Consider the following 18,619-nt stretch of genomic DNA (forward strand, 5'->3'; position numbering starts at 1 on the left):
CTTGAATCCCGCTCTTTCCATGAATGAACTTCTTTCGCTCTTGTTAGTCTAGCAAGTAATCCCCCAGCAACACCTCAGTCGTCTACACGAACAACAGGCAACAAGGACGACACCACCACTCGGAGCCCTCAGTATTCTCGGAGTGAGAATCCAAAAGGTGGACTTTGATGGAATTGGTAGAGGGGAGGAGGAAAGGATATCGTATACAAAGGATCAAGAAAGTGGGAGAAAAGGAAAGACTATCGTATAGTCGGGTGCTTGATCGTTTAGTGCGGGGTACACGATCGTGTAGTAAAAGCTAAGCGATCGTCTATACGATCATTTAATTCAACTCAAGTGCTAAGTGATCGTTTAATAAAAGGTAAGCGATTGTTTAGGAAAGCACGGACATGAGTGTGCGATTGTTTAGTTAAGCTAGCGCTATCATATAGGAACTGCAACAATTAAACGATAGAATGCTAACACACCGTGAGTGATTATGCATGTCTCTTGTAAAATGAAAACCATTTTCATTTTATTCTTCAGTTACTAGAATTGAATTGAACTTCCCACTAATGCACGAATTCAAAGAAAAGCCGGCCAATTATCTCATAACCGTCCAATTAATAAAATAATAAATATAATCATATTATATTCATAACCTATAGTTTGATATATCAACTATAGTGTTTTCTCCTCTACATGATATAAATCATATTTATATCCAATTTTCTCCAAAATAATGTATCTCATACATCTAGTCAATCATATCATATATAATTAACTAGTTCAATTATATCATATATAATCAAACTCCCTCTTGTCAATTTGAACATTTCAAATTGACCCAAAAACTGATTCTCAACTTTTATCCAAGTTACTAAGGGGACCTTATGAACCTATGGCTCGAAGCTCCAACGCGTGAATAACTGACTAAACTCTTTAGCTACGAGATCCCCCATCCGTTAACTGTCAGGCATTCCACTGAGGACCGACAACTAAACTCTTCTTACCATAAATATCGAATATAACCAATCATGAGTATGATAACCCTTCATAGATGCTCGTAAGTACAATTGAGCCAATTTACCATTTTGCTCTTGTAGTTACATCTCACTTCTTAAGTACCACTGATCCTTCTAATGAACAATACAACATAGTTCAGCTATGTGTGAACACCTCTCGGGCCATGAAAAGGTGTGTGGCGTCACATCGTTCAAGCCCTGGAATCAGCCCTTAAGGGAGCTAGCTATCTACTTGCCCTCTTCGGGAAATGAGTGATTCCATCTTGTGTAGCTGAGTTCTCAGCTCCCAAATCAGACGAATCCCTAAAGTGGTAGGTTTGAGTCGGCGGCCTGGTCACTCGCACCCACGCAAATAAAAGGATCACCCTTAATGGCAGGAGTTCCTAACTTACTCAAGATTGAGGTCATGTTACTTATGGTCATCCTAGTAAAGTAAAGTTTCTATCATGAATGGTGTTATATAACAAGACATTAACACTTCGTGATCAGGTCTTATATAAACTCTTTGTATAGGACGCCCCCCCTCGCATGTCCCCTACACGAATGATCAGGATCAGACCATCTGTGACAAGTCACAACATTTGTAACTATTCCACAAAGCGGGCCACATCCATAGTGTTACTAGAATAAGGTTTCCCTCCTATATCCATATACTACAGACCATTTTGGTTATCACTTAAGACATGATCTACTTGTATGTCACCACATACATGCTTAAGTTACATAAAGACAACCAGGGATTTTAGTTTATTGGTTTGTGGTAAAACAAATAAAACATCTAAATGAGCAAAAACAAGAAGTGAAGTAAATATCATATATTATACAACATAAGTGTTCGTATAAACTGTTTACAAACTACAGGACATGAGACTTTAGGGCATCAACCCCAACAATATGTTCAGCTTAACTGGAAAATAATTTGTATGTGCTAAGGTCATTAGCAACAAATGCCCTCCATAACATAGAGATGTTTAAAACTATCGTAACTCAAAATAAACGACTTAAAGTTTCTCCTAAAGAAAATGCCCAACTTTGGCACCTATGTTTAAGGCACACTAACCTCAATAGGATTGAGAGATTGGTGAAGAATGGACTTCTAAGCGACTTAGAAGAAAATTCTTTACCCGTGTGCAAGTCATGCCTTGAAGGAAAAATGACTAAAAGGCATTTTACTAGAAAAGTTTATAGGACCAAAGAGCCTCTAAAGCTATTGCATTCAGACCTTTATGGTTTGATGAATGTACGAGCCAAGGGAGATTATGAATACTTCATCACTTTTACTAATGATTATTCGAGGTATGGGTATGTTTATTTAATGCAACATAAGGCTGAGTCCTTTGAAAAGTTCAAGAGTTCAAGACTGAAGTTGAAAACACATTAAATAGAACAATTAAAACGCTTCGGTTTGATCAAGATGGAGAGTTTTCGGATTCATAATTCCAGAACTATATGATAGAACATGGAATAGTTTTCTAACTCTCATCACTTGGTACACCTCAGCAGAATGGTGTATCAGAGAGGAGAAATCGAACCATGTTGGACATAGTTCGGTCTATGATGACTTACGCTTCCTTACCTGACTCATTTTGAAGTTTTGCAGTAGAGACTGCAGCTTGTATCCTTATCTGTGTTCCTTCCAAGAGTGTTACCAGAGCACCTTTGGAGTTATGGAATGGTCGTAAAGCTAGTTTATGTCATTTCTGTATATGGGGTTGCCCAACACATGTGCTTGAGGCTAATCCTAAGAAATTGGAACCACGTTCGAGGTTATGCCTATTTGTAGGCTACCCCAAAGGAACGAGAGGAGGTTATTTTTATGATCCTAAAGAAAACAAAGTGTTTGTATAGAAAAATGCTACTTTTCTTGAGGATCATGTAAAGAAGCACAAACCTGTAAGCAAAATCGTGTTCAATGAGCTTTCCAAAGAAACTACTGAATCTTTAACAAGAGTTATTGAAGAGCCGACTACCTCAACAAGAGTTAATAACGTGGATTCATCTAGTTGGTCAAATTCACCTCAAGTGTTGAGGGAACCTCGACGTAGTGGGAGGGTTGCGAACCCACCTATTCACTGGGTTTAACTGAAATCCTGGCTATGGTAGCTGACGGCGAGGTTGAGGATCCACTGTCTTATAAGAAGGCAATGGAGTATGTTGACAAAGATGAATGGATCAAAGTCATGGATTTCAAAATGGAGTCAATGTACTTCAATTCAGTCTGGGATCTTGTAGATCAACCTGATAGGGTTAAACCTATAGGTTGTATGAGATATGGCAAATGGATGTCAAGACTGCTTTTCTAAACGACAATCTTGAAGGGACCATTTATATGGTGCAGCCTGAGGGATTCCTAATCCAAGGTCAAGAGTAAAAGGTTTACAAGCTGAATCGGTCCATTTATGGACTGAAATAGGCATCTCAATCTTGGAATATAAGGTTTGATACTACGATAAAATCTTATGGCTTTAATCAGAACGTTGATGAGCCTTGTGTCTATAAGAAGATCATCAACAGTTTAGTAATTTTTCTAGTATTGTATGTAGATGATATCCTACTCTTTGGTAATAATGTAGGCTTACTAACTACAGTTAAGAACTGACTAGCGACCCAATTCCAAATGAAAGATTTAGGAGAGACTCAGTTGTTCTTGATATTCAAATCTTTTGGAATCGAAAGAAAAAAATGTTAGCATTGCCTCAGGCATCATATATTGACAAGATGTTGATTAAATATTCGATGCAGAACTCCAAGAGGGGATTATTGCCTTTCAGGCACGGAGTTATGTTGTCTAAGGAATAGTGTCCTAAGACATCTCAAGAGGTTGAGGAAATGAGACAGGTCCCCTATGCATCTGTCGTAGGCATTTTAATGTATGCGATGTTTTGTACTAGACCTGACATTTGCTATGCAGTGGGGATAGCTAGTAGATATCAATCTAATCCAGGATATGATCACTGGACAGCCATCAAGAACATCCTCAAGTATCTTTGAAAAACGAGGTACTACATGCTTGTGTATAGTTTTAAGGATTTGATCCTTACAGGATATAATGACTTTGTTTTTCAGGTTGATAGGGATTCTTGGAAATCCACATAAGGATCAATGTTCACTCTTAACGGAGGAGTTGTAGTATGGCGAAGCACCAAGCAGGGGTGCATCGCGGACTCCACCATGGAGGTCGAGAATGTCGTGGCATGTGAAATTGCTAAGGAGACTGTTTGGTTTAGGAAATTCCTGACTGATCTAGAAGTTGTTCCAAACATGTCTAAGCCCATCACACTTTATTATGATAATAGTAGTGTTGTGACAAATTTCTGTGAGCCTAGGAGTCATAAGCGTGGCAAGCACATTGAGCGGAAATACCATCTCATCCGAGAGATTTTGCATCGAGGGGATGTGATTTTCATGAAGATAGCTTCGGAGCACAACGTTGTTGATCTGTTTACAAAGGCCCTCATGGCTACAGTGTTTTGTAAACCATGTATGAACAAACATTTCAGAGATTTATAATATTTGATATTTTATTCACACTTCTATGAAATATATGATATTTTAGTTGCATTAACCACAAACCACTAAACTGATATCCATGGTTAACATTATAACTTAAACATGTATGTGGAGACATACGGGTGGATTATATTTAAGTGATAACCTAAATGATCTGTAGTATATGGATAAGGCTGGTTACCTTATCCTGGTGACATTATGAGTATGACCCGCTTTGTAGGTGTTACAATTGTTGCAAACTGCTACAAATGATCTGATCCAGATCATTCATGTATTAGATATGTGAGGGGGATATTCTATACAAAGAAGTTTGTATAAAATCGGACCATGAAATGCTTAGTCTCATTATATAACGCCGTTCATAATTGAGACTTTCATTTCACTAACATGACCATAGGTAATATAACCTTAATCCTAAGCGAGTTGTGAATTCCTGACTGTGAGGGCAGTTCTTTGATTTACATGAGTGAGAGTGGCCAAATCGCTAACTCAACAAGCCTACCATTTTGGGGATTCATCTTATTGGAGAGCTGGGAACTCAGCTACACAAGATGAAATTCACTCATTCCCTAAAGCAGGGGTAAGTGGATAAAATGCTTCTTTAAGGGTTGGTTCCGAGTCTTGAACAATGTGGTGTCACACCCTCTCTTGGCCATAGAGGGGTTTAGTCACAGTGGAACTATGATCTATTGTTCATTAGAGGGATCAGTGGTACTTAAGGATTTAGATATAATTATAGGGGCAAAACGGTAATTTGACCCAACTCTACTTACAAGCAATTTGTGAAAAGTCATCGTACTGTCGGTCTTTAGTGGGGTGCCCAACAGTTAACGGATGGTAGATAATGTGATTAAAGAGTTTAATCAGTCATTTACATATCGTTGGAGCTTCAAGCTACAGGTCCATAAGGTCTCTTTAGTAGCTCAAAGGATTTAAGTTGATAATCAGTTTTTGGGTTAATTTAAAATACTCAAATTAATAAGAGGGAATTTAATTATATATGATATAATTTAAAAAATTCAATTATATATGATATAATTGACATAATGTATTTGATATATTATTGTTTAATTTGAGGAATAAATATTTGAATATGATTCAAATATATTTTCTATGAATAAAATTCATAGTTGTTAAATTTAATATAAATATGATTTATATTAAATGTCATAAAATAGAGAAAAAGAACTATGATTTATATATTGTATATGATACAATATTAAAACTATAGGTTATAAATATAATATGATAAGTTGGTTATCATATTTATTTATATTATTAATTATTTGATAATTAATTTTTTTTTCTCTCTAACCACCCTTACTGCAAAGTTAATTGGTTTTATGGCAAAATGGGATAAATGAAAATTTGATTTTATTATTTCAGAGATCAGTGTTACTCCCTTGTTCATGGGTTGGGTTGGGTTGAAGGACTTTTTAGACCCAATCCAATTGTTCAAGTTGTAAATTCCTTTAACCCAAATAACCCTCATTAGAAAAATGTACCCAACCCAACCCAACCCTTGGTTCGGGCTAATCGGGTCATTTATTTAAAATTTTATTCCAAAAAGAAGCAAAATGTAAATATGTAAAAATCTAATTTAATTATTTTCATATATTGAATTAAGATTAACAACTCAATTTCAATTTATATAGTGAAAATTTTCTTTCAAGTACAAAGAAACTAATTTTAAGAGTTGTTGAAAAATAAATTATTAAAAAAATATTGGAATAAAATAAAATTAAAATCAATATATGTATAAATAATTGTGTTATAATAACAAAAAAAAATATTTTAAAGTTAATAATAAAGTCGGGTTGGTTCGGGTTTGTTTGGGTTATATTAGGTGAACCCATAAACCAACTCAACCCATAAAAGTTTCATTTATTTGAATCCAACCCAAATGAGTTGATAATCCAATCCAATCCGCATGGGTTGGGTTAGATTGATCATTTGGATCATCAGGTTTTTTGAATACCCCTATTTGTAGGTCTGCACCTTACCAACTTGGTCTCGTTTTCTCTCATAGATCCATTTATTAACCAATAGGTTTTACCCCATTTGGTTGATCTATAAGTTCAAATACATTGACTCCATTTCAAGGTCCATGACTTTTATCAATTATCTTCCATTACCTGTTTAAAGGTCAATGGATCCTCTAAGCCATCATCAGATATGACGAATTGAGTTTCTGTTAAATCCATATATCGGTTAGGCTATTGAGCAATCCTCTCATACGCTGGGGCATTTTCAATTTATGAGATGGATGTGATGGACCAGTTTTGTCAACAACTCTTGTTGAAGGACCAATTTGTTCAACAACTTTTATTGATTTATCTGTAGATTCTCTGGACATTTCATTTAATATCAGTTTACTGCGAGGTTGATGATTTCTTATATGGTCTTCCTCGTAGACTTTGTGGATTTAGACTTCAGAAGACCTAAAGAAAATTCTCCCAACAATAAGAAGACACCAAACTAACCATACTTGAAAACTAAAGTTCATACCACACTTGAAGACTAACTTCTGAAGTTGACCACACTTGAAGACTGGAGTCCTTTTTGGAGATACAAACATTTTTTAAAGATTTCAACTTCAAGAATATCACGCGCTTCACTTCTTCAATTAAGCATACACATTCAACTAAAAAAGAATCAAATGATCAAATACTAGAGATCAAATCACACTTGCATCAAATTAACATCAACATCAACACAAGTTCAACTCCATGAAACAAGTTTTTTCGAAAACCTCGTGCGAACAGTGAGATTTTTTCTTCTATTCATAACCCGAAAGTAATAAATATATTGAATCAATTTAGACTCTCAATGTTACAATATTTTTTTTTCACAAACAGATATATATATATATATATATATATATATATATCCCCTGGCATGATTTTAGGAAAAAAGTTTATTTTATTTAAGTGATTGTAAATTGATTTTAAATTGAATTGAATGAGAATAGTTATAAATTATTAACAAAATGTCTAAATTGATTTGCTTATGAACTTTTAAATTTGTGTTTAATAGATATTTTTAACTTCAAAAGGTTTTTAATAAATCTCCAAAACTTTTAATTTTGTATTAAATAGATATTTGTCATATCCAATAAACGTGCGTGTGTGTGAATTCACAAAGATTAAACCCTAACCCTAAATAAGTTTAATCTCTAAACTTATTCATAGTTGTGCCTAATAGGTCATTAAACTTTATACTATCAAATCGTTCTTTCAACTTTCAAATTTGTGTCTAATAAATCCTTGACAAATTCAATATTTAAAAAAAAAAAAAAAAAAACTAATGAATCTATTAGACATAGTATTGAATTTTTTGTTTAATAGGACATTAAACTTTCAATTTTGTGTTTGATAGATTCATGATTTTTAAAAGTTATTGAACATGTTGATAATTTTTAGAAATAAAAATGAAATCAAAGACTTAATTTGATACAAAATCAAAACATTAGGGATTCAATAGATTTTTTTCAACATAAAATTGAAAGTCAATGACATATTAGACACCAACTTCATATATGTATTTGACCATTGACACAAATTTGAAGGTTCAGAAGCAAAACTTAAAATTTAATCAATCTTGAATCCATTAAATAGGCAATTGAAAATTTAGTAATCTATTAGACATAAGAGTTGAAAGTTTGAGTATGAGTTACTATTCAAAATTTGAACTTATGTAGTCAATTTGTTTCAGTACAATAACTAGTGGGTTGGAGAATCAAACCTCCAATCTTAAAAGAGGAAATGTATATCAATTACCGAAAATATAGTTAGTAAATTCAAACAGAGTTGGATGACATGAATTACTATTTCAAAAGTTGCTGATGGTTACATTCTCTATTTTTTTAACTAAAGAAAAATATTAAAAAGAAAAAATAAAGTGCAAATTACAAAAAACCACCCCTAAAATATGAAGGTAGTGGCAATTACACCATTAAATTTTTAATTATATACAATTATTAAAATTGAACCCTTACACTTATAATAATTGTGGAAATTAAACCCTAAATTGAATCCTCACTTGTACAATGACTACCTAAATTTGCGTTGTAATTTTAATACTCTATAAATTTGAGACCATCCTAAAGGTGGTTTTTGTAATTGGCCCAAAATGAGATTATATAAATAAAGTGAGATGATAAATAGCAATCTCCGTCTCTCCAATGAATTCACAGTCGGTTCTTATTCTGTTCTTATTCTGTTCTTTGCTGAATGATAGTTTACAACAATCCATAAACCGAAACTGCAAATTCTTCATTTGATTTCTTCTCTTCCTTCATCTAAAGTTTGAAGGAAATTTTAACGGTACTTAGCTTTTTATATCGATCTTTATACACTCTTTAGCGCATCTGTTTCTACTCGTTCTTCTTTTTAGTTCCTTGAATGATTTTGTTGATTTACTCCGATTTTGTTCTAATCTTCCAAGCCGCGAGGTTCAATTCCTGTTATTCATGTGAAAATTTAAATGCCCAAAATTTTGTATGGTTTTTCTTGGCATAATTTCAGTAACTTTGCACTTCGATTAGACGTTTTTGTAATTGTTCTACCGTATTTGTTCAATTTGTCTGCGGATTGGGAGCTTTAAGTAGTTTATTTTATTGTGTATAATTTCTATTTCTTTATGGGTAAATCTTGCTGGTTTGTCTGTGGTATTGTTGCTACTTATTGATGACCATTAAACTGCTCTACAAATTCACCTTAGCAGTTAGCTTTTGGTTGGAAATTGTTGCAAAGTATACTGTTGGATACATTGCTTCAATGAAGTGAAATTCATGGTATTGAGTTTGTACCTTTTGTTACTGCAATTACCATACCTTTGCTTTTTCTTGGAAATTGTTGCCATCTACACTGTTTGTATATATTGGTTCATTGAAGTGAAACTCATGGTATTAAATTAGTACATTTTGTTACTGCTACTGGGGTTGGTTTTTATTTTCCAATGGCTGTAAACTATACAGCTGGTTTGTATAGGTAAACAAGATTGCTTTTAGAATATCTTACATTCATCAAAATAGGAGGCTCATCCCAATCCAACTCAATTTTATAAGGTTGGGTTGGTTGGATTTATAAAGCAGCTAAAACTGATTTCATTCTATTATTTACCTTCAGTTGAACCGTGCAATCTATGAATATACCCATACACATGCATACAAACATGTGTATAACAATTTTCTGAAGTTTTTGATGCTTAGAAGTTGTCTTCAATCTTATAAAATTCTAATATTACTAAGTTTTTAGTTCAAACAAGGTGGTGGAAATTCGAACTTGACCTTTAAGAAACGTTTATAATGCAACCAATTAAGTTTCCAGTGTGAATTGCTAATACACTCCCTATATGCAATAAGTTCCTCAATCTTTAAAATAAGTTTTTGCAAACCATTTTCCTCTTTGAAATGAATGACTATTTATTTCTGATAACAACTCTAAATTTAGTTCGTCTTGATCCTGCTTTATTTTTATTTTATTATAAATGAAGGTTGATAGTCGTTTTATGTGATTTTGGTGCTATTTGTCTAATTGATATTTATCAGAAGCGGTTGATTTGTGAAGTATCCTTTACCAAATGTAACATGGTTGTTCAACTTAAATCTTGATGGTTATGCTCATTGTTCATAACTCAAACACTTTCGTTTGTTGGTTTGCATGGACAAGGAAACTGACATAAAATCCTACTTTCTACACTTTTTCAGTCTTCCTGGTTGATATAAGCCACTTGCTCGTATCTGAAAGGTATTTTAAAGTTTCATAATTTCAACTGCGCACAACATGGATATTGCCCTGCCCCTTAAAGAGGGCAGAGCTGAAACATCCAGCTACAGTAAACTTAACATGGCTATAGTTGGTGCAACAAATGAGTGAAGAGGAAATAGCTTCCCAATCTTCTTTAATCTATAAGATTGAAGCAAATTGCTAATCGGTGAGCTTGCTCAGAATTATCCTCGGTTGACCCCTGCTTGGATTGCTGTTTTGAAAATGTTCAACTGAGATTTCATGTCTCTGCAAAATGAATTTTGGACACAGGGCTCTGCTTGATTTTCTATTCATGTACTTTAGCCCCATCCTTATTTGAAACTACCTTTGAAGTACATGGAGAGAGCTAGTAGATCTTGAAGGCAGATTCAGCAAAAGGGTTGTTTACATCTGAAGCAATGTCCATACTGCCCAGTGCCAAATTTGCAGATTTAAGCCCCACAAAAGATGTTTTTGTTTCAGCACTCCGCTTTGCTTTGTCAATTAACAGCCCATGTGCCCCATTTGGAGATGAGCTTCAAAGATCTGCTCAGGAACAAGTTGACTACATGTTAAGGGCAGATGCCGACACGTCGTTGGTAAGAAGGGATGAAGAAGTAAAATCCGTGTTAAAAACGGGCCTTTTCAGAACATGTGCATCATTTGAGAGGGAGCTATCTTCCCTACTTTTGGATTCTGACATTGCATCTCAAGCCAACGAAGACAAAATATTAAGGACATTATCTGATCTTGAATGGATATGTACTTTACTTCCAAAGATGAACTTAATGAAAGACTTCGTTTCCAACTGGATTGAGATATCTGGGAATGTTCTGAAGGTAATCGAGGACGAAAAGTTGAATTCCTTAATGTGGGGTTTGAAAGTTAAGCTGATTGAGATGACCAACAAAGCCTTGGAAGCTGTTGGCTATGGCACTGTGATTCTTCCTGCACCGTACCGGTTGTCACTGCTTACATTCTGGCTTCCATATATCAGGAAGATGAAGCCTCTGCTGGATTCGAAGTGCATCACAGAGAGAGATTTTTGTTACAAGATGGACGAGGAGCTGTGCATGAACATCGAAGGGGCAATTGTTTCTATGGTTTTGGCATTGCCTTCGAATGATCAAGCAGGTATCTTGGCAGACTGGATGAAAGCTGAGGAAATACAATATCCTGATTTAACAGATGCTTTTGAATTATGGTGTTATAGGACCAAATCTGCAAAGCGGAGATTGGTTGAAGGTATTGATGGAGCTTGCTCTGACAATGGTGATGATGCTGCAATCAGCTTTTAAATTCTATTTGTAAAAATATCTCTGGTGGATTCAAATGCTTGTTACTCATTTAGGACATAGAAATTAGATACATATGTTCAATCTTCTGATGTTCCATTAATAAAATTCTCTTTATAAAAAGTGAAAACTATTAACTTTTGTTCTTCTTAGTAACTTTACTGTTGTGGAAACATGTTTATCAGATAAGTTTTGGTCATTTTTTTTTCTTCCACTTTTTCTTTTTGAGTTCAACGACAGGTGAGGTAGGAGATTCAAACCTCTAATGTTAGTCAAGGTCGATTATCTTAATGAGTTATATTAAGGTTGACAGTTTTGGTAAATAGTTGAATAGATTAATGAACATGCGTCATCAATATTATTATCATTCTTTTTTATACAAATAGTGGCAAGAGCGGGTCGCCGCGTGCCGGTCGGGGGATGGAAAAGTTTAAGCTGAATCAATCCATTTATGGGTTGAAACAGGCATCCAAATCTTGAAACATTAATATTTGATGCAGGGATCAAAATTTGTTTGTAATTATACACATTGTTTTATCTTCTCACGATTTTAATTGTTTGTGAGTCCCCCGCAGGGGTGTCACAACTGTTAACGTAGGTGGCAGAGTCATGGGTCTAAAAGGGCTTTATAAGCAAATCATTGAACACAAATGCTACATGATCGTGTAGGTGCTATGGGATCTGAATTTCTTATTTTAAAGAAAGGAATATATTATAGCTATGTTCGTGTTAGCTCTCACGTGTATTTTATGATGGGCATGAATGAAAATGACTAAATAGAAACATACTTTATTAAGGCCTGTGAGATTATAATATTCAAAATACAAGGATGAAACTTATGGTTTGACCTTAAGAAAATTGTACATCCTACATTTAATATATTACTGTTGATGTCACCTCTTATACAAAGGTAGTTATATAAAAACATTATAGAGGTTTCATTTCTCTATATTTTATGTTCTATGTTAAATGTATCATTTTGTTCTTGATCTTTGAGTATTTTTCAATTGCATGGCTAAGTTTTTGAAAGTTATAGTTTTGTCCTTTGTGAAGTACGTTATTGTTATAATTTACTTAAATCATAATTGCCTTTAAACATTAAAATTGTTAATCCATGTAATGATATCATATTAAATTTCAATTTTTTAAACTAAATAATAGAACTTTTAAAATTAAAATTAATAATCTGGATATTTGATAATATGAGATCAGTGGATAAGGTGTTAATTACTATCTAAAAGTTAAATGGATCTCCACTACCACAACTAATTGTATAAACTTTTAACATAGATTTTTCATTAAATATTTACTTTTAGTTTTTAGTTTTAATTTCTATTAATTACCTAAAAATAATTTTAAAAAAATTATAATTAGAATAATTATTTTAAATAGTAAAATTGTTGAAAATATTTTCAAATATAGTAAAATATCATTGTTTATACAGCAATAGATCATAGACATCTGATACTGATAGATTTTTATCGCGGTCTATCTCTAATAGATAGTGATATTTTGCTATATTTGTAAATGGTTTACCCAATTTTTTAAATTTGAAAACACATCTTATGATTAATTAAGTTTCATTATTTTTTTCTTTAAAAAGAGAATTCACTATTTTTTTCATCTATTAAAATAAATTTCAAAATTTCACCTCATAACTATTTCAAATTAGTTAATAGACATTAACGTCAAAGAGTGAAGGTAGATATTTAGTGAAAAGAAAAAGAACTAGGTAAAAAGTGTAAATGTTGAAATTTAGGGACCATATTAGAAAAAGAAAATTCAAATCTCAAAGGTAAAATTATAATATTCTAAACATAGAGATTAAATTGAAATCAAACTCAAAATTTAATAACTAAAACTATAACATTTTGAAATACATAGACCAAAATTTATCGCGTATATATATATATAATAGAAACATAATAATGTGTCTCTTATTGATGTATAATATTTTAACTTTCATTCGTGATGCAAAATAAATGTTATAAGACAATTAAATTTAGGTTTTCTTTTCTTTTTTCTTTTTTTTTTTTCTAATAAAGAAAGGGGGAAAAGGGAACTAAAAAAAAAAAAACTAAAAGAAGTGAAACTTTAATATTGCATTATGATTATGGCAGAAATGCTTTGTTTAACAAAGGAAAAATCCGCACATATTGATGTTTTCGTACAATAATATATACATAAGTACACATATATTAACATATAATAAAAAAGCAATCTTTTTTTAGAATAAGGTATAAATGTAAAATATGTATCAAACTTTAATTTTTGTTCTTTAATATTTAATTTATGGGCTTTTGTGTACTCTTACATTAATTGTTTTTGTATCTTTCAAATCAAATTCACCAACATTTTAAATTCAAACATTGCAAATTGTGATCAATATCAATAGCCTAAAATAGAGAAAGGGATTTCTTTTTGTCCATTGATAATACAAGCAATCTCTTTTATTATATGCTCTCACATAAAGAGTATTCTATAATTCTATGTTGGCAAGATACTATAAGATTTTATGTGAAGTCTACATAAATTTAGATATATATTGATGATATGAAACTTTAGCTCCATATTTAGGACATGATTAGTCCAAAGAGTTTTTAAATCTACTGTGGACTTAACGACTAAGAAACTTCTTACTCTGTAGTCTTCACGACTAAACAACTTCCTAAACTTAATGACTTTTCAAATTAAACAACTCGATTCTTTACCCCAAACATAACATCCTTTATTAAAATTGAAAAATTGATTGTCTTATTCTAACTTAGAGCATAACAACTAACTTGATGTGAGAGAGATCTTTTTCATTACAAAATGGAGACAACTCACTTTATCTCTCCAAGTAAAAATGAAGATTCTATTTATGTTTTTCATTAAAAAGAAGGTAAGAAAAAGAGATAAATCTATTTTTCCACTAAAGAAAGTGAGGTATGTAACGTAATCCTAGATAATAATTCTAAATTAAAATCCAAACAAACATAACTCAACTGACATATATATGTCGATCAAAATGTTTGTAGTACAAATCACCCACACACATGTTGTACTAAAACAAACAAGAAAAAAAAACCTGGGTGTAGCTCGTGCAGCCCCCTACTACACTCAATTGAAAGCTGCCATGTGGTAATAAGTCTTTTTTTAAAAAAAATTATTCAAAAATTATTTTTTTTATGGGTTTGGAATAATAATTTTAAAAACTTCACTTTCTTTTCCTACTCAAAAGATGAGCTTGAGCTTTCCACTAAAAAAGATTTCAACCAGAGATTCCCCCTCTTCTTTTTAAAAAGAGGAGATACCATTATTTCTACCTTTCCTAAATTAATGAAAAAGAGGCAAAGATTTTGAAAGAGATTCCCCAAATCTTTGGGATGAAAGACAATAGAGAAGAGAGACATTGAGATGGACATGACACACAATATGGGCATGGTGCATTATTGTCCCTTAATTTTAAGTACTATACTATTATTTTGAGAACATTTTCTTCATCAAATTTAATAATTTTGTCTAGTTATATAATTGATATTAAATAAACATAATATTATGGCATATAAGTTGTGCTCCTCTCCTATTTCAATTTATGAGTATTATACAATAATAATTATTGTTGTAAATATCATTACATTACACTTTGCACCGCTATAGATAAAAAACTTAGATCTTTGTAAAGCAATGATCAAGTGCAGTCTAGGTTGTATCTAACTCTTGTGTTCCCCACATTTCTACCAAACAAAAAAGAAAATAAATCTTTTATAAAAAAAGTTTTAAAAAAACCACGTGGCAACATTTTATTGGACTATATTTAAGATGTACGAAGATAGATGCATTCAAGGGAGCACTAAATTTTTCTCATCTTTGTAGTGTTATAGTTAATTAATCACTTACACCCACATATATAGCTTAAAATTCACCTAAAATTTTGGGCTTTTTTTTCTTTAAAAAAATTAATTTTCACATCCTCTTTTTGGTTTAAATAACTTCATATTACTAAAAGTCTCCACATAGTAATTTTTTTTTTTCTTAACACACACACACGAGAGTTCCCACATATATGTTGTTTTTTATGTGTTCCTTTAAGAAAGCTAAAAAAGAAAAGTCTCTGGTTTGTCAAAATGCATTTGGAAACCTTCACTAGACAAAAAGAAAGAAAAGAAAGGAATGGAGAACTCAACATGTGGAAAGATTTCAGAGCTTTTTCTTATTATCAGCTGACCCAAATTGAATAAAAATTCAAAAAGAAGGGTTTTCCCCCAAGAAGAAACAATTATTACTCACCACATCTTCTTAGATATATAGATGAAGAGAAACTAATACTCTCAATAATATAATTAATGTCACAAATTTACTCTCTATTTAGTAACCAAATTTGAGAGAAAAAGAGACATTGATCTAATAAACTATGTCCATTAGTAATGTAAAAAGGATTTCAAAGCAAAGTCACCTAATACAAAGGGAGAAAATTAGTCAAATTTGAAAAGTTATATTGATCTAATAAACTAGGGTTCAAAATAAACAAGGTTCTAAGTGTTGTACTAGCTAGCTATAGAATTTGGTTCTTGTTTCTAAATTGTTTTTTTCATCAATAATTCAGTCATTGAACTGATTATATGTTTTTCAAGTTCATCATTTCGTCAATGAATCTTAACCAAAAATAGAGATAAAAGATGGGTTGAAAAAAAATCAGTTTAATGACTGAAATTGAGGAAGAAAACCACTTTGGAGACAAGAATAAAAGAGGTTGAAAGATCCAAAATGTGAATAATGATATGATTCAGCCCTAGAATTTACCATGATCCTCCATCCAACATTCCACTCCAATACCCATTTGAATTATGATCTCCTTGCTCTTTGCCTTGTTCAACTCCATTAGACCCTTGCTTCAAATCCTCAAATGGCAGCTGCATGAGCCTCCCCCCGCCATTGCTCGCCTCCGTCTGGACGATGCCGTAGCCATCGAGAGAGAATCCAAGGCTTGGCTTGAACTGATCATGGAGATCAGGAAACCCTACCGTGTAAACGGAGCCAGGATCGGGGACGACAACAGGCGGCATTGAAACGAAACAATTCAAACCCCTAGAGTTGTTGTTGTTGCTACTCGTCATTCCGGTGAGAAGCTCCATTGCCGAAGGCTGATGCGATGGGGCCGGTGGCGACGACGACACAGCAGAGGCCGATGAGGAACTGGCAATTGTAGGTTTACCACCGACGACAACGATTTCGGAGAGGTTATTGGTGGTGAAATGATGATGATCTTGATGGTTTGAGGGTGGGAAGAACAAGTTGAGATCTTGGGTGGGTTTAGGGTTTTGAGGGAGATCAAGAATTTTCTTGGGAATAGGTTGATGAGATGAAGAAGGTGTGGGAGATGTAGATGTAGATGAAGAAGAAGAAGGTCTCTTGTTCTTCCTTGAGCCTCCACCAACAGGAATATTTCTTAAGGATCCACCTTCAGTCCAATACCTTCTACAAGTTTTGCAAAAGTATCTTGGTTGTGTAAGGCTATAATTATTGTAATAACAAAACTTGGTATTGGTTGAATTACACCTTGGACAATTCAAAGCTTGTTCCTTTTGAGGTCTAATTTTCCTCTCTAAAATTGAAACACTTGGTTTTGGGCATGTGTTTGTCACAATTTCTTCAATTGGTTTCACCACAATCTCCTAAAAAAAAAAGAAAAATCCAATATAATTTACACACAAACAACAAGAAGAGATCAAAAGATATATCTAGAAATTAAACCCCAAGAATGAATGAATGAATCCTAAAGTGATAAAAGAAAAAGAAAAATTAATTATATATATTCGAAGTAAAAAGAAAGATAGACATAACAAAACAACAAATTCAACTAAAGCTGCTTTAAAACAGGTTTCAAGGTTATCTGATCCAAAGAGAAAAAGATACATTTTTTTTTTAATTTTTCAAAAAGAACTAAAACCCCTTTTTCTTTTTGACACAAAATAAAGAGAAAGGACAAAAATGCCAAATGTGCTGAAGAAAGTATCAGTTTTGTCACTGAATATTTTGGGAGAAGTGGAGATCAAACAAAGAGAAACAAAAAAAAAAAAAAAAAAAAATCATAGAAATTAAAAAGAAAAGAAAAAAATTGTGTTTGTTTGTTTTGTTTGTGATAGCCATGGCGAAAAAAAAAACCCAAAACCCCACAAAGAAAAAAGATCATAAAGAAGAAGAAGAAGAAGAAAGTAAAATTACCTGTGGCCATTGAGCAGTATCCATGGGAAGTGAAGAAAAAATTAATTAAAGTGGGAAAATTTTGAAGGGTTTTGTTATTTGTTTTATGTTTTTGTTAGAGAGGAAAAAAAAAAAGAGAGTAAAGTTGAAACCTTGAAAGTGGTGAGAGATGATCTAAAAAAGAATGTTTTATTTTATTTTTTTTCCAGATGGTTCATGTGAGAACTTCTCCCTTATCAATTGTTCAAAAACCCTTCCTTTATTTGCTCACTTTCAAACACAAGAGAGAGAAAGTTCATTTATTTATTTATCATTTATTATTCCTTTTATTTATTATATATGTTTAATTATTATATTCTATATTTCCCGAGTTTACAATAATTGTATTGCTATGAGTTAGTGGGAATATTTGTCTACATATATATATATATAATTATGAAACTTTGGTGTGAGTGGGTGTGGGTTAGTGGCCATAACCATTGCAACTTAGATTCTCTCTTTTTTCTCTACCTTATACCATTTTTTTTTCTATTCATAATTGAACTTTTTTCGAATGCTATGTTTTATGACTTTTTACTACAATTAACAATAAATAATTACTGACATCCGATTAAATTTTCATGGACAATATTATGTTTCTTGGACGATACTTTCGATTGGATCTCTAATATGTCTCAAACAATACTTTTTTACTAGCTGAACAATTTTCACTATCGATCTTATTTTTGTTATAGAGTGAATCTCTCTAAGAGTACTTTTTATATATGGATTGAGCAACTCTCTCTAGCTCCCTCTCTCTCGAATAAGACTTCTATTGATTGGGTGATTAAAGAATGATTTTTTAAAGAAAAAGAAAAATCTCTATATGTTTTAG

At 32.5% G+C, this 18,619-nt stretch overlaps 2 protein-coding genes across 2 annotated transcripts; one reads left to right on the forward strand and one right to left on the reverse strand.

Moving 5' to 3' along the window:
- Positions 1-8,646: 8,646 nt before the first annotated feature.
- Positions 8,647-11,715, forward strand: LOC120068267 (BTB/POZ domain-containing protein At3g05675). Its single transcript, XM_039019984.1, has 2 exons — positions 8,647-8,839; positions 10,225-11,715. The coding sequence occupies exon 2, from the start codon at positions 10,684-10,686 to the stop codon at positions 11,560-11,562; it is 879 nt and encodes a 292-aa protein (XP_038875912.1). The 5' UTR covers positions 8,647-8,839; positions 10,225-10,683; the 3' UTR covers positions 11,563-11,715.
- Positions 11,716-15,940: 4,225 nt separating this feature from the next.
- LOC120068473 (dof zinc finger protein DOF4.6-like) lies at positions 15,941-18,025 on the reverse strand. Its single transcript, XM_039020258.1, has 2 exons — positions 17,767-18,025; positions 15,941-17,216 (listed from the first exon to the last, which is right to left on the reverse strand). The coding sequence occupies exons 1-2, from the start codon at positions 17,788-17,790 to the stop codon at positions 16,341-16,343; spliced, it is 900 nt and encodes a 299-aa protein (XP_038876186.1). The 5' UTR covers positions 17,791-18,025; the 3' UTR covers positions 15,941-16,340.
- Positions 18,026-18,619: the final 594 nt, after the last annotated feature.

Source organism: Benincasa hispida, chromosome 12, assembly GCF_009727055.1.
Source record: "Benincasa hispida cultivar B227 chromosome 12, ASM972705v1, whole genome shotgun sequence".
In the NCBI taxonomy this organism is placed as follows: Eukaryota; Viridiplantae; Streptophyta; class Magnoliopsida; order Cucurbitales; family Cucurbitaceae; genus Benincasa; species Benincasa hispida.